We start from the raw sequence: 25,401 nt of genomic DNA on the forward strand, positions 1-25,401 counted from the left end.
CTGTAAAAGGTTGCACTTCAAACTTTGTTTTGTTCATGGAAATGCAAAGCACAAAACTATGAGTTATACTTAGGAAAATTGTGGTATAAATGTTGCTATGTGCTCAAAGCATTTCCCATCAATTATCTCAGTGACCTGTACAACAGTTCCTTGGTAAACCTGGAACCTTCCACCTGTTCTTGAATTTCAGTTCCATGCCAGCATTACCAATGCTTGGTCAGGGATGATGGGAGCTGCAATTCACCCCTGTCTTAAAATAAGTCAACTTTATCCCCATTCTGCAGATTGGAGAGTTAAAACTGAGGCTGGGAGAAAGCAGCTTACCTAAAGTAATTCAGCCATGAGTTCATAGCTGAGGCAAGAGGTAAACAAGTGTGCAGCCCATTAATCAACCACTTCATTCCTGCATTGTAGCGGGTTGGAATAGATGACCCTTGGTTCATTGAACGAACAAACAAGCCCATGCCTTTGTGTATTTCCATTCACAGCTTTGGAAATCAGGGCACACTTTAGAGGAATGGGGTGATTTGGGTGGCATAAATGAGCAAAAACGCACAAATCAAAACTGCCATGTGGTACAGCTCTTGCAGGGCTCCACCAGTTCAGACTACAGGCGGCATCTTTGAATGATCTCCATACAAAACACACCCCTGACTATGTGATGCTAGCACGGGCTGGGAAACTGTTCTCTGCAAGGAAGCTTTTAATATGGGGTGCACACATGCCATTAAAAGGTTACCACATCCATTTGCTTTGTTAGATTTTCTGTCCGTGGTGACTTACTTATGCATGCATTTGTTTTTATAAGGAAGACCAACAACAGGATGCGGAGGTACAAGTTAGCGTGCCCCTGCTCCAAATGTTCCTGGACCACCTTCATTCAAGAGGGAGCCTGGCCTGAGATGGGAAGGAGCAGGGAGCAAGGGGGCGTGGGGAAGGGAAGAGGGGTGGGGCTAAAACACCATCAAGACCTGCATAATACTGTACTCCCACCCCACCCCCATTCCACCAAGAATATCCCCTTCCTACTCTCAAGGCGCTCCACTTGTTGCCATTGCAATCTCGTTCCCTCCAGCCGCGGAGATGCTACTATCCCTCCCTCATCATGCAAGCGCTGTCTCTCGCTCGCTCGCTCGCTCTCGCTCTCGCTCTCTCTCTCTGGAGGAGGCTGTTCGTTCACGGGCGGAGCCACGAGAAGATGGAGAGACAGAGGGAAAGAGGGAGGGCGGGGAGGGCGGTGTTCTCTCCCTGGGCTGAGCTCGTGGGCGCTGCCTATCTTCTTACCTGACAAATCAGGCGGAGAGAAGAGGCAGCGAAAAGGAGCGAGAGAGTGAAGCTTTGCTTCCCCACCCAAGACACACACACACACACACACACACACACACACACACACACACACACACACACACACCAGGCGGCTTGGAACTGGAGGACAGGATATCTCGCCCCCCGGTCCTTTCCCTCCAACTCCTTCCAGCTTTGCGGAACTGGAACCACCTGGGTACCACTAGACGCGGCTGCACTCTTCTCTCCCTGTATCCTTCAGCAGCCATGTACTGAACAGAGAATCCTTCGGAACTCTCCCTTTTTTTGGTCGCTCTCGCTCTTTCTTGTCGTCCCTTTACGCTTTAAACTCAACAGTTCTAGAGAAGTACCGAGGCAAGGAGAAAGAGGGTAAGTAACCTGGATGAAATTTCTCTATCTTGGCTTTCCTATGGTGGTGAGGCGGTGGAGGGAGATGGTGCGTGATGGAGGAGGTGGTCCTGTTGCACGCTTAGTAAATCACACTGGACCCGACGAGGTTTACTTCTGCGAAGGCATGGGCAGAATGATAAGAACTGATGTCATATGTAGGTTTTCAACTCGGAAGTAAGTTCCCTTGTGTGCTCAATGGGGGGCTTACTTCTCTGCAAATGTTCAGAAGCTTGTAGCCTCAGACTCCTATGCCTAAGCTTGCAGCCTGTGCTTGCTTACTTTGGAGTAAGCCCCGTGGAAATGAACAGGACTCACTTCTGAGTAAACATACATTACACCATGCTACAAAATATATCATGTCTATGCACATACACAGATATACACACACACACTCCCCAAACCCAGAAGCTTGGCTTTGGGGGAAAGGGAAAATTATAATTTCAATAATGAATATATTTAGGTGTCTATCATTAGCTAAGCAAGAAAAACTCCTGTATTAGAAAAGGTGGGACAGGAAGGCAGCAATGGGAGCTGTCTTGTTGTGTTTCTTATGGACAAAAGAGAGCAGGTGTCTAGCACAGAAGCCTTCCTCTCTAAGCAATGACTGTTGAATTGTGTGGCTCTTTAGATGTTGTTGGACTCTATTTCCTGTCAGCACAAGTCAGCATTGTCCAAAGGACAGGGATGATAGGATATAGTTTAGCTACCCCAATTTAAAGAGATATGCACTTATAGGCATGGTGCTGGACTACAAATTCCCTTGTCCCTGACCATTGGCCATGTTGATTGACTTGGGCTGATGGATGTTGGAGAACTACAGGTTGTCCTCCACCACCCTTGATTTAACTCAAGGACCCTGCCCTGTTCCACCATGAGATCAGAGCTATATAGGCATCCAGTTTAATTTGCCAGCTTTCTCGGGAATCCTAAGACAGCCTGGCCATGTTTGTTGTGACATTCAGTCTCCATATATATACAAGTACTATCACTTCAGAAGACGGTGAAGTGTGTGACTGTCCTCAGGGTTTTTTTTTTGGGGGGGGGGGTAGACACAAAAAAGTGGAAAGTGCTCAGTTGAGAAGGGGACTGACCCTAAAATGAGAGACCATATCCAGAGCCTGCCTCTGATAGAACAGAAATGGAACAACATCCATTCTAGAAGAATTTGCTGCCTGCTAAATCTCCCATATGCAGACCATCTCCTTTCTGTTTCCAAACCATTAAACATGGTGTCTACTGTCTTAGTACTCCTCCTCCCACAGAATAATGGTTTATCTTCCCTTGTGTAAGAGACTCTGTGTGTGTGTGTGTGTGTGTGTGTGCGTGCATGAGAGAGAGAGAGAACAAGCAAGAACACACACCATGTGCCATTGTTTCCAGGGATCTGCCTTCCTTTCATTACCGGGGAATTGGATGCCTTTCTTGACAAGTCCGGTGAAGTTTTGGCTCTTGTCCAGGGATTAGCTAAGATCGCAATGGTTCTCAAGATTTGTTTACTACATCATCTAGACTATAAATATATAGATAGACCAGACTAACAGCACTGAGGTTGTTGTTTACCCAATGATTAAAGGGGAAAGTCAAACCTGTGTGTGTAAGAGAAGGAGAAATTGAAATCAAATTAAAGTGAAGAACTTGGCAGTGGTGTTTTATAAACCATACAGCTGTGAACAAAAGTGAATCAAGGTCAGCCAACACGTCACAGTGATGAACACACCACTTCTCTGCAAACTTATCCTGGTGCAATTCCATGATTGATTGGCATTTTCCTGAACACTTGCAATATGTGGGTGTTTTTAAAGAAAATCCTTTGCAGGGCTGGTATGTAAATGAACATGATCTCAGGGGCTAATGTTAGCATCTTCAGATAAAGACAGCTTAATGCTCCCCCCCCCCCGTCACCTCCCTCTCCTAGGTTTGCTGGATATAGTATATTTCCCAGGACTTGGTAATGAAGATTCACACTCCTATTTTTAAATAATTACTCATTTGTTCACAGTTTGGAAGGACTTGTTGCAGTGCTCAGCTGTGGCTATGGGGTTCCATTCTCTCTGATGTTTGAGTGTGGCAGCAATAAGGTTGAAATTGGTTTAAAATCTGGTTTAAAAAGGCAAGTTGGCTACAAGGTACTAACAGCTTTAAAAAGACAATTGGGTATTTTGTGTTCACTGATAGACCTTGTTCTCCCCCAGCAAGGTAACTCACTTATTTTTATACTAGCTTCCTGGGCAAATAGACCTTTCAAGGCAACAGAGACTGATCTGTTAGGGCAAATGGCACATTGCCTACCCAAACTCAGTCGTGCCCTGAGTCAGCTTTTGCCTGCCAGACTTCTTTCTTAACCCAGTCCAGTGGGTGGTCCTGACTGTCAGCTTCCTCCTCCTTAGTCTCATGTGATTGGTCTATTTATTATATTTATACACTGCTTTCCATTCACATGTATCGCAAAGCGGCTTACAAACAGACAATAACATAATAGAACATCACAAGTACAATATAGATCATATAGAACAATTAACCAATCATCAGTAAAACAATTACAAACCATAAAAAACAACTAAAATCTATAAAACACTATTAACAAAACTGCTAAAAGAAAAGCTAAATAGCACAATAACAACAAAAATTGTTTTATTCTTATATGTTCTTATTTTTATATCATGTATTTTGCGTCTTTTATCTTGTATTTGTATGTTGTGAACTGCCCAGGGATCTACAGATGGGCTGGTAGTGGTGTATAAATTTAATAAATAAATAAATAATATAGGATTTACAGAGTACAGGTACTACAGCATTCATAATCGATAAAACCATTTTAACAACATTAACAAGATAGCAATTAAATAATAAACTAAGTACTGTTGAATTCATACACAGATTCTCTCCACCTCCTTGACTCATAATCTTTCACTCTATTCAGTTCATTAAAAGACACATCCACACGATGCTCTGCTCGTGTCAGCATCTTCTTTCTGAAGGCTCCTAGGACTGGAGGGTAGGGCAAGGCAGGTGGAAAAAGCTATCCCCTGGTGGCCAGCACAAAGTCAGAACCAGAATCAGTTGATTCCGCCTGAGATTGTTTTTGGCTCCATTTACTGTCAGCCTGTCTGCCTCTCACCCAGCCACCACCACCTGAAGGTGATTCTCAAAGCAGATCATTGCACAGTTTTAAAGATAAAGCATGACTCATTGTGACAAAAACACACAACTATACATTTCACTCCAAACCGGCAATATTTAGCAGCAACATTAAAATGACAGTTTAAAGAACGAAGACCAGCAACATCATTCGACTAAAAGTGGATGTATTCAGACAGGTCTTTTTTAAAAACAGCATTAAAATCAGTTAACAGATAAGCCAAACATACTTTTCATGGGAGGGCGTTCCATGGGGATAGGCCCATTATTGATCAGGCAAATTTACCACTGAGCTTCAACCCTTCCTGTATTGGTTTCAATGGCCATGATCCTGTTTCCCTTATTGTGCCTTGATTAGCTCCATATCTTTTTGTCTCCATGGATTCATATTGCACTGTATGAACAGGTAGGCATTCTCTCTCTCTCTCTCTCTCTCTCTCTCTCTCTCTCTCTCTCTGCATTCATTTCTTTGTCATTCTTTCCAGGGCTGGATATTGACAGTCTTTAGCCATGGATGTATTCATGAAAGGATTTAACAGAGCCAAGGAAGGAGTTGTGGCGGCAGCAGAGAAGACCAAGCAGGGCATGGCAGAAGCAGCAGGGAAAACGAAAGAAGGAGTTCTCTATGTAGGTAGGTGGGCAACAAGATCTAAACGGAGCCAGTCATTGTTTTCTTCTTTCACTGCTTTACATTGTGATGTTTATAAATTGGGTGCCCACAACCATTTTGTTATACATATTGCCATACATTATTATTACCACCATTAGTAGTATTATTATTATTAATAGTAGTAGTAGTATTATATCCCTCCCACCTGGCCAGGTTGCCCCAGCCACTCTGGGTGGCTTCCAACACATAGAAACATAATAAAACGTCTTCTAAAAGTTGTATCTTTATCTTTATCTCCTTGACATCTGAACAAGAATACAAGCTAAAAAGTGGGGTTGTATGTTTTCGCACGTGTGGGTGTACCTGCTTAGAGCAGGGGTGGGGGAAATCTGGCCCTCCAGATGTTGCTGAACTGCAGCTCCCATAATCTCTGCCCATTGACCATGCTTGCAGGGGTTGATGGGAGTTGGAGTTCAGCAATATCTAGAGGACCCATTGCTCTCACCCCTGGTTTAGATATTCCTGTTGAAATATAAAGCTGTATGCAAGTTTTGAGGACAGGTGGATGCCAACAACAATAGATGGATATCCTCTCCCCCATGCTTTTTAACATCTATATGCAGCCGCTGGGAGAGATCATCAGGGGGTTTGGGCTGGGTGTTCATCAGTATGTGGATGATACCCAGCTCTACCTCTCTTTCAAATCAGAACCAGTGAACGCGGTGAAGGTCCTGTGTGAGTGCCTGGAGGCGGTTGGAGAATGGATGGCAGTTAACTGATTGAGGTTGAATCCTGACAAGACAGAAGTACTGTTTGTGCGGGACAGGAGGCGGGCAGGTGTGGAGGACTCCCTGGTCCTGAATGGGGTAACTGTGCTATAGTTATCTCTCGCTTGGACTACTGCAATGCGCTCTACGTGGGGCTACCTTTGAAGGTGACCCGGAAACTACAACTAATCCAGAATGTGGCAGCTAGACTGGTGACTGGAAGCGGCCACCGAGACCACATAACACTGGTCTTGAAATAATAATAATAATAATAATAATTTATTATTTATACCCCGCCCATCTGGCCGGGTTCCCCCAGCCACTCTGGGCGGCTTCCAAAAAAACAGAAATTCTAAAATACAAAAATCCATCAGACATTAAAAGCTTCCCTAAACAGGGCTGCCTTGAGATGCCTTCTAAAGGTCTGGTAATTGTTCTCTTTGACCTCTAGTGGGAGGGCATTCCACAGGGTGTGTGCCACTACCGAGAAGGCCCTCTGCCTGGTTCCCTGTAACTTGGCTTCTCGTAATGAGGGAACCGCCAGAAGGCCCTCGGAGCTGGACCTCAGTGAAAGACCTACATTGGCTCCCAGTACGTTTCCGAGCACAATTCAAAGTGTTGGTGCTGACCTTTAAAGCCCTAAATGGCCTCGGTCCAGTATACCTGAAGGAGCATCTCCACCCCCATCTTTCTGCCCAGACACTGAGGTCCAGTGCTGAGGGTCTTCTGGCGGTTCCCTCACTACGAGAAGCCAAGTTACAGGGAACCAGGCAGAGGGCCTTCTCAATAGTGGCACCCGCCCTGTGGAACGCCCTCCCACCAGATGTCAAAGAGAAAAACAACTACCAGACTTTTAGAAGACATCTGTTTAGACATTCCCTGTCTAGGGAAGCTTTTAATGTTTAAAAGATTATTGCATTTTAATGTTCTGTTCTGTTGGAAGCCGCCCAGAGTGGCTGGGGAAACTCAGCCAGATGGGCGGGGTATAAATAATAAATAATAAATTGTTGTTGTTGTTGTTGTTTGTTTGTTAGTTTACATTGCTGCTGCTGCTGTTCATTAATAGATAACATTATTATTGTTCTTTTATTTAATTTATGTACTGCTTAATTTCAAAGTAGGCTTCTGTACTTGATGTGTGTGGTAAGATTCACATTGCCATTTGGCAAGTCATCTAACAAGATGACCAAGGTTCTCCAGAAAGGAGAACTCATGGACGTTTTGGTTGTCTGCACTGTCTCAAAGGCTGATGGGAATGGAGGGAGGTAGGAGGGGAAGAGCTATCCAGGCATAAGCTGTGAACAATTGTGTAAAACAGGGATGGGAGTCGGAGTGCAAACAACATCTGGAGGGTACAGGTCCCTATCCCTGAGGTAAAGCTACTACAAGTTTGAAAGAAAGTTGAGAGTTGGGCACTGAAGATATAAGTATATTCAGCAAGAATGAGAATTGTTGTGTTCATCTGCAGATGCAAACAAACCAAGGGCATGTTTACACTACACAGTTATTGGATCCACACCATCTCAACCATCATAGCCTCTCCCAAAGAATCCTGGGAATTTAGCTTGGCTGAGGTGATTTTTTGCCTGATAGAGACGCCCAGCTTGCTTCAAATAGCAGCCATTCCTAGGGTTCCTTTGGAGGACAGAATTAACGTTAAACTAAATGTAGAGGCGCTTCTGGGTGATCTGTTCAATGAGCATACATCCTCATTTGTTTGTGAAAAGGTTGGGTGACATTGCATAATACCGAGTGTTATTGCACACTGTCCAGTGTATTTCACCATCACTTTCCATGCTGCAAAAAGCCTAATCTTTTGGAGAATTATAGGGTCCAACCTCCTGCAATGCAGGAATATGCAGCTGTCCCTTACAGGGATTGAACCTTCAACCTTGGCATTATCAGCACTATTGGGCAACTTGAATTTGCTGGTATGTGATTGAATCCCACCTAAGAACAGTGAGGAGTCTGGAAGTGCCCTCAAGTATATGCCCAAACATTATTATTAGTTGCTTCATACAACCTTTTCAGAATTGGTGCCTTTCGTGGAGCCACTGCAGGTTACTAAAGCAGCCAAGCAGCAGCAGGAGGAAACGGTTCCTTTTTCTGTGAAATGGCTGTGTTTCGCAGCAATGAAACTGGCAGCTGTTGCTACTGAGCACCAGCCATTTTTCACTCCTGCAGGCATGACTATTACACACATGCTCCTCTGGAGAAGGTGTCTGCATTCATTGTCATGGACACTTAGCAGATAATGACTCATGAACTCACTACTATATGCTTATCCAAATCCCTTCCATCGTTTTTTCGAGACCATTGTATAGTATTTCATGTGAATTTGGCTTCACTAGTGCTAGATAAAGTGCTTCCTACCTTTTTTTAAAAAAAATGTTTAGGAAAAATTGTTTGTTTGTTTGCTAATACTAAAATACAGAACAGCAAACATTCTACACTGCTTGGCCTCCCTGAGCATCCCATATCTTAAAAGTGGAGGAACTTGCAGGGAGAAAATGAGAAGGACTAAGAGGGGGGAAAGGTGACAATTTAGGAACAGGCTCCCCAATTTCTGCCTCTCCTGCACCTGAGCGACTTGGTGTTTTTACTCATTGATAGTGGCAGCACCACACTTGTTTCGATGTCCTAGTTTGAACATGTGGGTGATTCGTAAAGGTGAAAGAGACAGACCTAGGCCTTGCCTTCTAAGCATTAAATTCTGAGTACTGTGAAAAGTAAGAGTAGGTAAAATCCTGCAAGTAAAATATTGCAGTTTTATTAAAGAGGGACCATCATTCAGTGGCGTGCAGAAGACAACAGAGGATTCTGTTCATCACTACTGGGGTAGTCATACTGCTGAAAATGCAAGAGCAGGGATCATTCAGTTTGCAGTGGGTTAATTCTTTAATCAGGAAGTCAACTAACCATGCTGGGGAGGGGAAAGATGTTGCTTAGCAACCTGTCAGAGTCTTATGATGTTTGATGAAGTACCACATGCCCTGATTGGCTGTGTAGTTCTGAGGAAGTTTTTCTTCTGTACGTTTGGTCAAATGTCTCCTTGCTATGCATAAGGTCTGAAGGAAGAAAGACAAAATCCCTGCTTACTTCTCCATCTGCATTATTGAGCTGACTTTGCTAACAGATTCAACTACCAGTCCACTTCGCTTCTGAATCCTCACAAATAGTGTTGGCCTCCAAAAACAACTCAGTAGCTGGATTTTGCTCCTGTTCTTCATTCGCCGCCCCTCCCCCAGGAATACTCATTTTAAACTGTGTATCTTGCCTTTCCTAAAATTTCTTCCATCATGAAGAAAGTACATATGGTGGTGTACATATGCTTCTCCCAGGCAGTCACACACCCAGGCCCTGGTCAGACCCAGACTTGCTTAGTATTCGTAAGGTGATGGTCTCATGTCTTCAGACCATAACAATATATAAAAAGTAAAGGTGGAGAGTTGGTGGCACCTTGTTCCTGCCTCTATTGATAGGGAAGCTTGGTCCCATGCAACCATCTCTCCTCCTAGACCACATCTCTTGCTTAGAGCTCATTGAACTCAGCAGGAGGCGCCCAGAAGCAACCCAGCCACTCTCTGCATTGCTGCACCCTGGGTTCCTTCATTTTCTGCATCATGCTTGCTTGGGATGCAAGAGCACGGCAGAACTGGATGCATGTCAGATTCCTCCTTGGCAATACAGTTTAGAAACGATCTAGATTGGTTCGTGATCAGTGCAGGGCCAGTTGATTTCCCCCCTCCCCCAAAAAAACAAAACCCGTGTGTGATTGCATGATTCATAGCTAGCATGAAGCAGCTTTTCCACAGAAGATTTGGTTTAGAACATGCATTTTCTCTGAGTTTTATTATGCCATCTCCCCCAACCTCCCCTCGCCATCTGGTGTGCAAGCAGCTGAAAAGAACTGGAGAGCTTCATAATTGATTTGCCTTGAGGGGAAGTGCTTGGTCCTCCCTACTACAAAGTAGGAGTTCGTAGTTGAGGGCCGTCATAGAGCGTCCCTCCAGTTGCCAGTTAAAGAGCAATGCATGCTTTCACTGTTAAAAAAAAAAGCGACATGGGTGTTTCTCCCACAGATTATTATAATAGTATATTGTCTTTTTTGTCTTGGTATAATCTGTTTTCTTTCTTTGAATAAGCAGCATTCCAGCTTTTTACTCAAGAGATTATTGATTTAGACAGATGATAGCAAATCAAAGCTAGTTTCTGGACACACTCTCGCACCTCTCTACCCTCCATCCAGACAAGGAAGAAACATGATCAGAATTCAAGGACATGTTCCAGCCAAAAAACGCTCAAGGTGTGGAGGGGGCGGCCTGGGAATAGTTGCAAGGGTCAAGCTACATTTCACCCCCCGGGCCTGGGGTTCCCCACCCCTGATTTACATGGATATATGTGCAAAAGATCAAGGGTGCACCCATTCCTCCTTCAGAGATGTAACTTTACTTAAGAGTCTCTGAGAGGGCAGTTGAATCCTGGAGAATGACAATGCTAGCCATTTGTACAAATACAAGAATGGTTTAACAAATGGCATTCCCTTTTTACAAGAAACTCTAGGAATTGTAGCTCTGTGAGAGGAATAGGGTGCCTTGCCTCCTAGCAACCCTCAACACCTTTAACAAACTACAGCTCCCAGAATTATTTGGCGGAAGCCATGACTGTTTGAAGTGGTATTATACATACCTGCCAAGTCCTGGACGGAAAAATCTGGGATCGGCAGCCCACGACACCGGAAGTTGCGTAGACGCAACTTCCGGTGGCGCTTTGCCCTTCTATGGGCACCAGAAAATGGCGGCGCCAGCGCCGGAAGTCACTTCTACGCATGACCGGAAGTGCGTAAAAGCGACTTCCGGCACAGCCACCGCCATTTTCTGGTGCCCATAGAAGAGCAAAGCACCACCGGAAGTTGCGTCTACGCGTTTCCGGACACGCGTAGAAGCGACTTCCGGCGCTGCCATTTTCTGGTGCCCATAGAAGGGCAAAGCGGCACCAGAAAATGGCCGCCAGCAGAAGCAGATTTAAGGGAGAATATCGGGATAAAAACCTAAACGGGAGACCGCCGGGAAACGGTAGGAAAAAAGGGGTTTACCCGGCAAAAACAGGATACTTGGCAGCTATGGTATTATAGTGATTTAAATCTATGGTGTGAATGTGGCCAGAGACTCAATAACTATGGTGGTACTGCTACTCAGTCTAGATGTTTTGAAATTAATGGACCTTAGTCATGTTCATTAATTTCAACTGATCTACTCTTTATTGCATACAATGTTTTTAGAAAAGCGAAGGGAGCTTTCTGTGTTTTTTCCCTTCCTGGGTTCCATTTCTATAGAACTTATCATTTTGTTGGCTCTTTCATATAGATAAGCTTGGAGGTTTTGTTGGAATCAGTGAAGCAGAGTGTAGAGCAGATCATTTAACCACATGGCGTAATTTTTAAACACATTAATCATCCAACTGACTTCAAAGTACCCAGCAGGGTCTTGTTTTTATTTATTTGATTAATTTTCTTAACATTCATTAATAATCACTTTTCGGTAATTGGTGTTTTCCCATTAATTTTAATTATTATTCCAATTCATTGCAAGCCATTTAATAGAAAGGTGGGAGGGATTAGTAGTGACAAAGGTTGCAATTCTATATTTGCGCTTACCAGGATTAAGTCCTATCAACTACAGTGGGGCTTACATATGAATGGACAGGTATATGATTGCAGAAGTAGAGCATGATGATGTACACATGTACATGTCATTATACAAAAAGTTTCAGAATCAAATCAGGAATGATTCACACAGGGGGTTCTTGGGTCTGAGGGAGGAATGTGTTGATGTTGATCTGAGTAGACTTTGTAGTCCCACTTTTTCAGGTGCCCATCTTAAGGGTCTTGTTTTTAACCCCTGATATGTATATTGGGTTTTAGCACCTATTTTTGAAGGTGATTTTATTTTATTTGTGCTGATCTTCTTTTGTATTGGGTGTTCCAGATTGGCACTTTCTTCATATGCATGTGTTTTGAAACCTCACAACAGTTGTGGGTCCTGCATTGCGGGGGAAGAGGGGTATCGAACGAGATGACCCTTTGGGTCCTTTCCAACTCTACAACCTATGTTTCTCTAGGAGCAGCACAACTGTGAGGAGTCACACTCCAAGCTGACTATATGAAACCGCACAAAGGAAAATAACAGCATCTCCAACTAGGGTATCCAGTGTGGTACCCTCCTGATGTTTTTGTACTCTGCCTACTCTATCGTCCCGCACTAGCATAGTCAATGGTCAGGGATGATGGGATCTGTAGTCCAGCAACATCAGGGGTTCATGACCTGTGTCCCACACAGGCTTGCCAGCGGGTCCTGCTGGTCTCTCAGCCTGAAACCATGAGACCTTCTATATTGTATTGTTCCAGAAGTTGGGTGCCACCCCCCACTCTCTGCCGAGCGCTGGCAAGATGCCAGGAGTTCCGGGCTCTCACCTAGGGTTTGGAGAATTGAAGACACAGCAAATATTGTTGTAGCTTTAAGAACTAGGTTTTATTCACCTATTTACCCCTTCAAGAGAGGCTTGATCCCCACAGCAGTGTGGCACTGGGGTGCAAGGCATCTCTCCCAGCCTTTAGCCAGCCTGCCAAGATCTATCTCCCCCTTTGTTCTCCCCCTTCTTCTCCTTCCCAGTACACCTTGCTCTAAAGACTCTCCTATAGATCCCAAGATTCCTTCTATATGGGCCATCCATACCTTTTGCCATATTAATGCCTTCATCCCAGGTGAGGCCCTGGCTTAGCTTATACTTTTCCACTGGCCTCCAATCTTCCCCTCAATGCCCCCAAATAAATTAAAATCCTACCATTTATCAATTTCTAAGGCTTAAGGCAGTCCCCCCTCCTCAATCTGTAACAGTATACCTAGGATCATCTTACAGTTCTAGGATCATCTCTGAACAAATATCCCTTGGTAACCAGGAGGGAAATATGGAAATAAAAAACCGGATTACTTAATAAAGTCACGGCTGCTCTGCCTTTGTCATGTGAGATGACTTCATGCCTGCTACGGAACCGTAAGGAAGCCGGCTTAGTGAAGATGCCAGACTCTGTAGGAGATCGACCCCCTGCTTGCAAATCAGGGAAATGGCCAACCATCAGAGCAAAGGATAAAGAAATCCCTTTATTTCTTCTTTGACTGATTTGTAAGAGAGAGGAAAATATGTCAAGCAAATCAATGGGAGTGTGCGGGAAAGAAAGAATGAGTACTCCTATTCTTTGGATGGGACTGGTATCATCACCCTGGGGCAGATGTTGGCGTCCCAGTGTCTTGCCAGGGCCCAGTGCTGTTACCCACCTGCTGCCCTCCCCTTCTTTTATGTTTCCAGGCCCAGAACTTGGACTAGCACCAGATGGCTGGGTCTAGGCAATCATTCAATTCCCTGCAAAGCTCCTTATCTAGATTTTCTCTGGCAAATGTGGGAAATTGAAAGACAGACTAGACCTGGCTGCAGGCTGCTGTCTAGAGAGCAGAGCCACCACTAGGATAGCTGTGTACCCCAAACAACCCCCTGTTTGGAAGTGTTCTCAGAAAGCAGCCCTCCATTTGAAGGAGACCTCTGTTTGAAAGGCTGTCTGGTCCAAATCTGGGTTAAAGACTTAGAACCTTGAGAAGGAAGAGCAGGACCCTGGAAGCTGCCCATCAACAGCTAGCACCTGAATAGCAGGTGGTGACAATGTGAGAGGTGCTGAGATCCAGTTTAAATAACAGCAATCGCTGCTAAATTTGCATCTATATAAATTTAGCATTTGCACATGGTGTTCTGGCCTGTGTCCTCTTTCTTTTCTTCTTCGTGATGCAGAACTGGCCACTCTAGCCCACTTCACCCAGGTAAGCCCACCTTGGCCCACTGACTCAAGAAGTTCCCCATCACTTTGCCTCAGGATGCCTTGACTTTGTAGGTAGCAAACCAACTGAACTATCCAGGCTAGCAGGTGACATATGTGTTTCACATAAACGAAATCCCAGTTTCAATCCCTGGCATCTCTGGTTGAAACAGACAGGTGATAAGAAATATATCAGTTTGAGACTTGGAGAGCTGCTGCCAGTCAGAGTAGACTAGACTGGGCTGAATGGGCTCAATGGTCAGATCTGGTATAAGGCAGCTTTGTATGTTAATGGTGTTGTATAGTCCTTCCCCTCCCACCTGCCAAGGTAGAGTAAGTCTTGAATATGCAAAACAGAAGTTATCCTCTTTGTGGAAAATGATAGCTCAGGGCATGAAACACCACGTTCCCTTCTTTCTTGTTAGCCCACACTCTCCCAGTCTTTTCCAGATCACAGAACAGCCCTCCTTTGTAGCACTATAAGCTGTCTTCAGGTATTGATAGCATCCTGAGTATGAAACTAAGTTCTAAGGATGCTTCCAGACAGGTGTTGTGGGGGCAGTGGAGCTCATGCATACAGGTTTTTCACAGCATGCGCATGATGCTGTTGGCATCAAAATGCCAGCTTCCATTCCCTCCTTCCCCATTTTAACCCAATTACTCTTTCTGTTGCAAATCAAGTCAGTTAAAAACAACCACCACCATCCTGTTGCCAACCTCTTTCTGATATCTGAAAGACCTATTTGCAATACTGTATTAAGCCCCCCTAACTTTATCTTATCATTACACTTGCATGAAACTGTTATATCTGGCCATCCTTTTCTAGGAAGATTGCTTGTTTAATGGCTCAGTTGTGAGTGGTTGGTGTTTTCTCAATGAGAGCTGAATGCTTCATACATATATAGAGATTTATCTTGAGTGTTGGCCATCAGAGTTTTGAGAGGGTGATCTCCAAAGCAAACAGTAAGGGGAGAAGCTGATGTGTGTGAAGTACTCTCTTTCCTTCAAAGGATGGCATGAGCTGGAACTTCTCACCACTTGGGCCAGGGCACAGCACATATGTCTTCCTGTTTAGTGATTGGCCACCAGTTACTATGGCTGTTGTTCATTGGTCCGTTAATGTCAGCATGGAGTGCAGGCCACACCCTTCTTGTCTGAGTGAGAACCAAAGAAAACACTTTCCCAGTTTTGTTGAAATTGGTTTTGAGGGACTTGCTTTGTTTACATGCAAACAGAAGAAGCAGTCTCTGTGGGTGGATTGTGGGGGGTTGCTGTTGGGCTTTGGGGGAGCGACAATGCAGTCCAATACATTTCAACTTAGAAGTCAGTCTCATTGAGTCAAATAGGACTTGCTCCCAAGTAAATGTGGATACAAACCACCACGCATCTACCTAGCTCAGTCAGTAGAGCATGAGATTCTTTTTTTAAAAAAATATTTTTTATTAGTTTTCGCATACCACATATTCCATTATCAAACATTTGGGCTCATTACATTCATTATCTTTACAAATTCTCTATAATTCTCAAATAAAAATTCAACTTAGTATAGTAATAATAACAACAACTCTTAAAGTTCAAACCTAAAGTTACCAAAATTTCTGATGATCGACTTCCACACTACTTTCTTCTGCTATTTTTATATTCATGTGTTTGGTTGCGCGGTATAACATTCCTTATCATTTCAGTCTATTTTCAACATTCTTCATATCGTTTTTAAACCTTCATCCTCTTTCTTTTTGTACTTATATTTTCTTGTTTAATCCTCTTTTTGTGTGTGTGTGTATATATATATGTGTGTGTGTGTGTGTGTGTGTGTGTGTGTGTGTGTGCGTATTTATTTATTTATTTATTTTTACTATACATTGTACTTGTATTTTCTATCTGTATGACCAATAAAGATTTCTAATTTGTTGTTGTGGGTTTGTTTCCTTCTGTGAGTAATTTCTTATTCAAGGTGTTATTTTGTTTCAACTATCTTATCTATATATGCTATAAATTTTCCCCATTCTTTCATGTACACCCCACTGCCTTGCTGTCTTATTCTTGATGTTAGTTTTGCAGTTTCCATATATTCCACCATTTTCCTTCTCCAGTCTTCTACTGATGGAATTAACTCTTGTTTCCAGACAAGAGTCTCATGCTCTTGCACTCACAACAAGAAACAAGAGCATGAGACTCTTAAATCTCAGGGTCGGGGGTCCGAGCCCCCCATTAGGCAAAAAGATTCCTGCTTTGCAGGGGGTTGGACTAAATGACCCTCACTGTACCTTCCAACTCTATGATTCTATTATCTTTGGCTCAACAAATACAGAAAACTATTACAAGTTTTCATAAGAAAACTGGCTCTGTATAAAAGTTGCCCTCCGAGCTTGCTATTCCTTGGGGAAGTGGGGTGCATATGAAATAGTGTGACTCTCTGCCTGCATGTTTACTAAAAACTGTTTTACTGAGCCCCACTGCTTATTAATTCTCCTTTTTAATATTTATTTTTAAAAACAGGTTCGAAGACCAGGGACGGAGTTGTTCATGGGGTGACAACAGGTAAGCCCATCACTGCATCTCTGTTTCTAAATCCATGCTAAACCTCCCACCTATCCCTTCAAGAACCCTTTATTTCTGAGTAGGCTCTGATTCATGGAGGCAAGTAGGTGTGGGAGAAAATCAAGCATGCTGGAAAGCACACAACTCAGTCTTGCTGGGGAACGAATGTGCCTGCAGCTATAACTTTAGCACAGGCAGGGAACCTTTTCTCTGTCAATGGCTGCATTTCCCCTGGAACAATCTTCCTGGCCTATCGGGATGAGGAAGAAATTCAATTCAGTTCATATTTAAAGGCGAGCCTACCTAATGGGCACTTCCCAAAACAATACATGAACTGAAACACAACAATTCAAACTTCTCTGCATTTTGCAGTGCTCAGTAATGTATATTAAAAATGCACATGCTAGGATAAAGCGTATCTAAGAATGCACATTTTAGAGAAAAAAAGATGCAAAGCATGTAGAGGAAAATTGCTTTGCAAAATTGTGTATATTAGGCAAAGTTGCATATGCGTTTCATAGGAGAAATTTGCACTAAAATGCTGATGAATTTTCAGGTGGGCATAAAAAATAATAATCCTGCATTCTTCCCTGTTCCCCCCCCTTTTTTTTTTTTAGTTCCCAGCTCCATGCATGGGGAAATGTTAAGCGGGCTGGTAGCTGATCTTGTATACTCTCACTTCTCCTGTCCCACAAAGCACAAAGTCCTGGGACAATGATAGGAGGATTGCAAATCTTTTCCATCTAGAGAAGGCTAAAATATAACATGCATAACATATTTGCTCATGTATTTCCCCACTCCCAAAAGCAGTTGTTTAAAAGAAATACGGTTGTATTCAATGGAGCACTAAGCGAAATGCTCCTTCACTGCAAGGATTTCTCCCTCTGCAAAGGAACGTTTTCCTCCTTTCTCCACCCCACCCCACCCCCACATCAGCTAAGTCTAACATAAATCCCAAACCTGTTTGGAAATGCGATGAAGCGCAAACCTGGAAAAAATGAGAAACCAAGAGAAACCAAAATTGATGGGCTGTCCTATCCCTAGAGGTTCCACATGCAAAATTAAGAGCTCTGTCACTGATTCTGCAACCCAAGGAAAGGTGGGGTTGTGTTCAGGCTAGCAGGTCTGGACTAGCGTCTGCCACAGCGTGTGATGCTGGGGGAGAATACCACATGCCATGAAGTCTTGTGGAGAAACCTTCCTGAAGGGAGACTCATGCAGAGCCAACTTGCTTTCATATGATGTCGAGAGCTGCGAGCAGACCAAGTTTAACCTCAAAACCAAAACCTGAGGGGATTTGCCTTTTGCCTTTTCCACAGTGGCAGAGAAAACTAAAGAGGGAGTGTCAAACGTGGGAGGAGCTGTAGTGACTGGCGTCACAGCCGTGGCACAAAAGACGGTGGAAGGTGCCGGAAATATTGCTGCTGCCACTGGCTTTGGCAGGAAGGACCAGTTGGCCAAACAGGTTAGTTTACCTACTATAAATTTGAGGATGGATTTAATGCTGATATTTTTCTGTGGTATTTTTATGCCTTTTAAATGCAGAGGCGAGGGAATCTGTGGCATTGGGCTACCAATCCCATAATACTTGACCACTGGCAAATGGATGCCATTCTATTATGTGTTGCCCTGCCCCTCACTTCAAAGAACTGTGTTAAGCATTACCTCACCCCGCAAGATGCTCTGTCTGAGGCAACACAATGCACAGCGCTATGATAGCCGACCATGTGTTTGTTTAATATATCACACTTTTATATCTCACCCTTAAAGCATATCAGGGCAACACACACGATTCTTCTCTGCCCCTCTGCCCTAGTTTTATGTTCACATTGATCTCTGTGAGACCAATATAGCGATTGGCTCACCCACACTCAGAGGTGAGTGTCGTTTCTGAGTGTGGATTTAAAACAAAGTGTCCCCAGTCTTAGGCCCCATAAGCACTATACATTTGTTGTTGTTGTTGGCATCTGTCTGTTTCGAGAGGCAATGGAGTGGGCCTCTGGGGTCGAAGTCAAACTGCTGGGGATTTGCAGTGCCTGCTGTGGCTGCAGAGACCGGTGACTTGTGACAGCTGCCTCTTGCATTGTTTTTGCTGAGTTAACAGCACCAAAGTGGCCACCCCAGGGGTGCAAGCCGTGGCAGTGTGTATGGAGGTCCTGGACTGCCCAGACCACAAGACCCTTTCCTCATCCTTGCTGATGTGGTTCAAAGGAAAGCAGAGCAATACTTTTGACAACAGGTTGGCTGCAGGAGTTGCCAGAGTGAGGTGTACAAGGCGCTTTCCAACGGTCTTAGCGACATCGCTCTGGATTTGTGTAGGGTTTACTCCAGGGGTTCCCAAACTGAGGCCCGGGGGCCGGATGCGGCCCTCGCGAGCCAATTGTGTGGCCCCGGCCGACCCCCGCTGCCTGCTCTTACCGGCACACCGCGGTGCAGTTGTCCATCTCCAGGTCGGTGCAGCACCAAAAATGATGCCTGCGCATGCGCAGAAGCCATTTTCGGTGGCACCCTGCACCAGAAAAAGTGAGTGCGCACGCATATGGGAGCATGTTCCCTTGCCCTCTGGCCCGCTGCATGATTGGCACCGGAGGAACCGGCCCGAAGCCGGGTAAGTTTGGGGACCCCTGGTTTACTCCTTAGCTTTTTCTTCTCCTGAAGATGTCCCACGGGGCATTTAAAGCAGGATTGTACCACTGTAAACAACCATGGCTTTTTGCCAAAGAATCCTAGTTGTTAAGGGTGCTGAAAGTATTTAGGAGACTCCCTGTTCCTTTCACAGAGCCATCAGGGCACAGAGTTCACTGAGAAGAGAGATGGATTGTTAAGCTGCTCTGAGAATTGCAGCTCTGTGAGGGGAAAGGAGTCTCCCAAGACCTCTCAGCTCTAACCTTTGCAGGGCTCTTTGGGGGAAGCCATGATTATTTAAAGTGGCTTGGTTATTCTTTCAATGTACAGTGCAGTTGGAAACTCTGGTGTGTGTGGAGCTTTTTTGCAATTCTTCTCCACTTTATTATTATTATTATTGATAAAGGAAACTGTGTTTTACTGTGCATTTGGTTTAAGCTCTTTTCTAATGCCATTTTCCAACATTTACAATGAACAAGCTACAAACCACTAGGGAATCTGGTGGATCGCGGTTAAGAAGAAAGCCTCTCTCTGTATTTTTTTTATTACAGTGTTACCTCAGGTTAAGAACTTAATTTGTTCTGGAGGTCCGTTCTTAACCTGAAACTGTTCTTAACCTGAGGTACCACTTTAGCTAATGGGGCCTCCTGCCGCTGCCGTGTCACCGCTGCGCGATTTCTGTTCTCGTCCTGAAGCAAAGTTCTTAACCCGAGGTACTATTTCTAGGTTAGCGGAGTCTGTAACCTGAAGCGTCTGTAACCTGAAGCATCTGTAACCCAAGGCACTACTGTACTTGCGCATCTTTCACACAAGTAATACTTTAGATTATGTTGGAAACAGGAAGGCTGTTTTTATTCATTCTATCTGCATGGCTCTCAGAAAACATACTCATGTTGGTATAGCAAAGAAATAGGAAGACAACAGTGTGTGTTTGTGAATTGCTCCCTCATTTTCGTGGTCAACCTTCACTGGGGCTCTCCCCTGTAGGGTGGGCTCCCCCAATTGAAAGGGAACATTTTTTAAAAATTCCCTCTACCTAGAAAACGTGGGTTTCTCCCCAACTTTCCAGTATGTCTTCAGTAAAGAAGTTTGCATGACTATTGATCAAAATTAGCCCTTTTAAGTCAGATTTTGGGACAGCTAAATTAATTGTGCTACTATATCAGTTTTGATCTTCTCCTGGCTATTTTATTGTTGTTGTTTTTGGCAGTGATTTATTGTGTTTAGATTCTGCTATTGTGACCATTTCAAGGTTGTTGGGCTTAAGCCAAATCCTTAAACAAGCTGACATGATAATAAAGAAAACTGGGTTGAAAATTGTGAAAAAGCAGCCCCTCTCCGCAGCTAGCCCTTTTGCACTACTCATCATCCCTCTGCTGCCACTGCCACCAGCCCCTGTCACCCACAAGGCACAGGTAAGCAGCCACTGGGGCTCATCTGGTGCTGTGGAGAAGGGAGGGAAAAGTCGTGGGGGGATTTTTCCCTCAAAAATATAGTCTGGCCCCCCACAAGGTCTGAGGAACAGTGGACTAGCCCCCTGAGAAAAAAGTTTGCTCTAACCACTATACCAGGCTAACTCTCATTTTTAGCATGTTAGCTGTCTTTTGCAGGGATGTTTCCAACATTGCTCATTGTGTGAATCCAGGGCAAAAGTGTGTCCTAGGCATAAGCATAAACATTACCGCCTCACTCATATCTGTCCACTGGCTCAAATTGTTTCTGCTGACCATGATCCTTGGGGGGGGGGGCGGCGGGAAATTTACAACAGGATCTTAAGAATCGTAATTCTAAAGCTGCATTTGTACTTAGCTCATCTCAGTTTAAGATTCTCAATGTTTTGTCAGATTGGTTGTGAACTAAAGAAGATTGGTAACATTTTCAATTCCTACACACACACACACACACACACACACACACACACACACACACACACAAACAAACAACAACAACAACCCACAAGCCGTAGTCAGGCAATACTTTTACTGCTACCAACCAAAATGTCATAAAAGTATGGCAAACTATTGAGTTCTCCAGAGATCTTCATCGAGCAAGATATTAACATAAAGTGGGGAATGTGCAAGTGGAAGAAAAAATAAAAAATGCAAAGAATTAGGTTAATACAGTAGCCGTGAGGGCACTTTGTAGAAACACACAATGTTTGAGAGACAGAGCTGTAGTCTGGGAAGTTCCCACTCAGGGCTTGCTCCTGTTCTGAAATTGCAAGATGGCTTCAAATCATTATTGTCTCTTATTCCTCCCACCCCCTCGTCAGCAATATGAGAATTGTAATACTGCTCAGCCTTGCAGAGGTGTTTGAATAATTATGTGCTTAGATACAATGTATCCATATATTACCTCCAACATCTATATGTGGACAAGAAAAGTACAAACTGGGGAGTCAGGAAAGGTAGAGAAGGTATGTTGCTTTAGTCCCAACACTGATAAAATGAATCTGAAATGCAACTGATTCCCCCCTTAAACATTGATTCGTTATCATTTAAAGCACAACTTATTTAAGGATTATACCAATCTTCCATTAAATACTTGTTCAACCCACGTCCAGAGCTCTCAAGGCATAATTTTTAAAAGAGATCAGATCAGCTTCTAATATATACACTGGAACGTCTGCCTTAGGGGGAAGAGGTGAAGGGAGTTGAAAAAGCACCAGAAGGATTTATTACAGAGTTAGAGGAGGATTATTTTCAGACTTTGAGAATATTTTGTTCGTCTCCCACACCCCACTCCAAACAGCTTTAAAAGGGCAGTCCCTGAAAAGGCGATTCAGCCATGAGACACTTGTCCTGACGTTCAATAGATGGAAGTAGAAGGATCATCATCATCATCATCGCCACATCCAGTAACACTTCAAAGTGCTAGGTTTACAGTTGTGGAGACTCAAGTGTGTTCTTCAGCTTGATTCAGTCTCTCTTAGAGTCTATTTAGTCCCCAGGCATAGCTGGTGGCACGTTAGGCTGCAAGAGGATCCTGGATCCTTTCATGCATTATTCCTGTTTCCATAGAAGGCTGGCAAAGAAAAATAAGCCCCACGCTCATCCTACAAGCAGGAACAGCCTTTCAGTGTTGTATTATCCACAGGTCGGGAAGTAGATCTGACCGACAGGCCAGATTCCACCCTTGTCAGGCCTGACAGGTAGGCATGGTCACTCACCTGGCAGACGCTTGGCATCATTCTGTCTTGTGTCCTGTCTTCCTTTGCCCATTGCAATTCAGCATTTCTCAACCACCAACACTTGCAAACTTGGCTCCTTTGCAAGTGTCTCTGGGGAAATAGCTGGGGAATACCAATTAATCCTGAAGTCCCATGTGTTGGGGGGAAACCACAAAAGAAAAAAGAAGAAAAGCTGACTGCCTGAATTCAAAAAGCGCAGGGCTTGACTCACTCTCTAGAGACTCCCACCAAAGGATTGCGACCCTGCATCTAGCTAATCTGCTCATGCACCCTTTCACACTGCATGCTTTGATGGAGGTTGGGCTCTGCTGGAGAAAGGAAGAACCTGGTTCCTGATTCAGAACCACATTGGGCTCAGCCCTCAAGCTATTAGCATTTTTCAAAATGGCGACCCACAAGTGAAAGAGCAGTCAAGCTGAAGCATGGAGAAGTAGAGAGGTCATACAGTGGTACCTCGACTTATGAACAACTCGACAACCAAATTTTTCGACTTACGAGTGGGGCAAATGGCCACACGCTTATGAATTTCTCGACATCCGAACAGAAACCGCGGGGGGTTTAGATAGGGTTTTTTTGACTTACAAATTTTTAGATGGGGTTGCTTCGACTTACAAATTTTTCCGTTTCCAATGCATTCCTATGGGAAATCATGTTTCCAATGGCGCTTTTCGTCTTACGAATTTTTCGACCTACGAAAGTGCCTTCAGAACGGATTAAATTCGTAAGTCGAGGTACCACTTATCTACACTAAAGTGGATGGCTCCCCCCCCACCAAAGAATCCTGGGAACTGTAGTTTAGCCCTTAAAGGTAAAGGTAAAGCCAGCGTACACCTTCCGGGTCATGTGTCCAGCATGACTAAGCCGCTTCTGGCAAACCAGAGCAGTGCATGGAAACGCCGTTTACCTTCCCGCCGGAGCAGTACCTATTTATCTACTTGCGCTTTGACGTGCTTTCGAACTGCTAGGTAGGCAGGAGCTGGGACCGAGCAACGGGAGCTCACCCCATCGCAGGGATTCGTCGACCTTCTAATCGGCAAGCCCTAGGCTAGGCTCTGTGGTTTAGACCACAGTGCCACCCGCGTCCCTCAGTTTAGCCCTTACTGGGGTACAACTCCCAACACGTTTAACAAACTACAGCTCCCAGGATACTTTGGGGGGAACTAGGTGTTTTGTATGTATAGTGAGGATGTGACCAGAGTACAGTAACCCTAAAGAGCTGGGCTGCACATAAACCAAGGCCTGGATAGACACCCTTTCTTTAAGCTGCGTACAGCATGTTATTCAGTAAATTAGCATATATTTTTAGGGCATGTTGTGTGAAGAGCATTCACAGGATTGAATGCATATTTAGCACTTTTTCTTTCCACCTCCTACACAAGCTATGAGACGAGCTTTCTGAGTTGCTGGAGTTCTCTGCGAAGATGGGGGGTGCTTAATTTTTCAGGCACGTGACTTGCTCTCTGAGATTGAGTGATAACTGATGGTGAACTGCAGAGATAATTCTAAACGAGGGGAGGATGACCTTTACACTGAAGTAAAGACCACGAAAGTTGGATCACGGGAGAGGGCAGCAGGGGAGTCAAAAGAATAGCACCCTCTCGTTTTCAGATCACACATTATTACTTGGGGAAACTATTATGTGTTTATTTATTTATTTATTTTAAAACCATATGCAGCACATGCTCCTTAAAACAATTGTCATTTTTTTGCAATTTGATATCTAGTATATTAAGACTGAGAAGTTTTCCACAGCTATGTTCTGTAGGTTCCCGTTTTGTCATTTCCCAGTCTGCTTCCATGGGGAATTGTGTGCCTTGTGTTACAAGAGGACCTGTAAACACACACCTTGCAGGGCCCATGTGTTTTTAGCTTGTATTTTCATTTCAGTGGGGCTCTTTGAGGCTTAAAGTCATTGGGAGATGGCAAAAGCAGCCTGGCAACGATATTCTGGAGTCTCTTCGGAGAGTGTTTTATTTCCTGCACAGAAGAATAGTTGACGTAACTGTGTTGTCCATGGCTGACTTCCAATTTTCCATGTTCAGACCATTAGCAGTTGCTGCCTTGCAATATCTTGTTTGCTATCAACTATCCCTCCTCCTTCAGACTCCAAACATAATTCAAACAAGGAGAGGCAAATTGTATTAAGCTGTTTCGGGTCGCCTTAGGCTTTCTAGTTTCTTAAACACTGTGCCAGACGTGTCTTTAGGTGTAGGTCTTGGAAATTTTGAAAAGACATTTTGAAAAGATGTCTCTCATCTCTGGGTTGTCTCTTTTCTTCCTTCCTCTTTTCTTTGATCTTGGCTACTGTTTTGTTAAATGGTTGAGCTGGATCCATCATAGAAACAGAGCCCATGAGGTAGACTCAGGAGGATGGGATTACCAAAACAAGGCAAAGTCAGGAAGTCAATTTTCATAATGTGAGGATTTGTAGTGTCATTTTGGAAGTATTTTTATCTTGGCGTCAAATGCCATTAAAATGTGCATCTTATTGTACGATTAGCTAGGTTGCTCAGGAACCAGTATGTGTGTGTTTAAAATTCACGTAAAAAGCCTTATTCATGTCCGATTATAAGCTACCTACTATTAGTAATGTTAAATATATATGGCTAGAGCAGTGACAGGGAACTTGTCCCCCACTTATATATTGTTGGACTACACCTCCCATCATTCCTGGCCACGCTGTGGCTGATGGGAGCAGGAGTCCCAGAAAATCTGGAGGACCATAGTTAAGTGGCCAAGTGTGTCTTTCTAATAGTCACTCCTGAGGGTCAAGTTACAGGGGCATTTTTCAAATGCTAACTGTTGCATGTTGGAATCAAAGCTCCCCCCTCCCTATATGCTTCGATCCTGATGTGGTCCTGCACACTATGCATTTAATGTAATGTGTAGTTTGACTCTGAGTCAGAGCTGATTCAATGCTGTTACAAAGAAAAGGGAAAAGAAGAATCAAGAATCACCGAATCTTCCTCTT

At 44.0% G+C, this 25,401-nt stretch overlaps 1 protein-coding gene across 1 annotated transcript in view; it reads left to right on the top strand.

Moving 5' to 3' along the window:
- The first annotated feature begins 1,053 nt into the window (after positions 1 to 1,053).
- Positions 1,054 to 25,401, top strand: part of SNCA (synuclein alpha) — a 48,629-nt gene continuing 24,281 nt past the window's right edge. Inside the window, exons 1-4 of the mRNA XM_035112606.3 lie at positions 1,054 to 1,674; positions 5,319 to 5,464; positions 16,574 to 16,615; positions 17,935 to 18,080. Coding sequence (XP_034968497.2) covers positions 5,344 to 5,464; positions 16,574 to 16,615; positions 17,935 to 18,080 — 309 coding nt within the window. The 5' untranslated portion in view covers positions 1,054 to 1,674; positions 5,319 to 5,343. The remainder of the gene's footprint in view (positions 1,675 to 5,318; positions 5,465 to 16,573; positions 16,616 to 17,934; positions 18,081 to 25,401) is intronic.

The sequence above is a fragment of the Zootoca vivipara genome, chromosome Z1, assembly GCF_965207765.1.
Source record: "Zootoca vivipara chromosome Z1, rZooViv2.hap1.1, whole genome shotgun sequence".
NCBI classification, from domain to species: domain Eukaryota; kingdom Metazoa; phylum Chordata; class Lepidosauria; order Squamata; family Lacertidae; genus Zootoca; species Zootoca vivipara.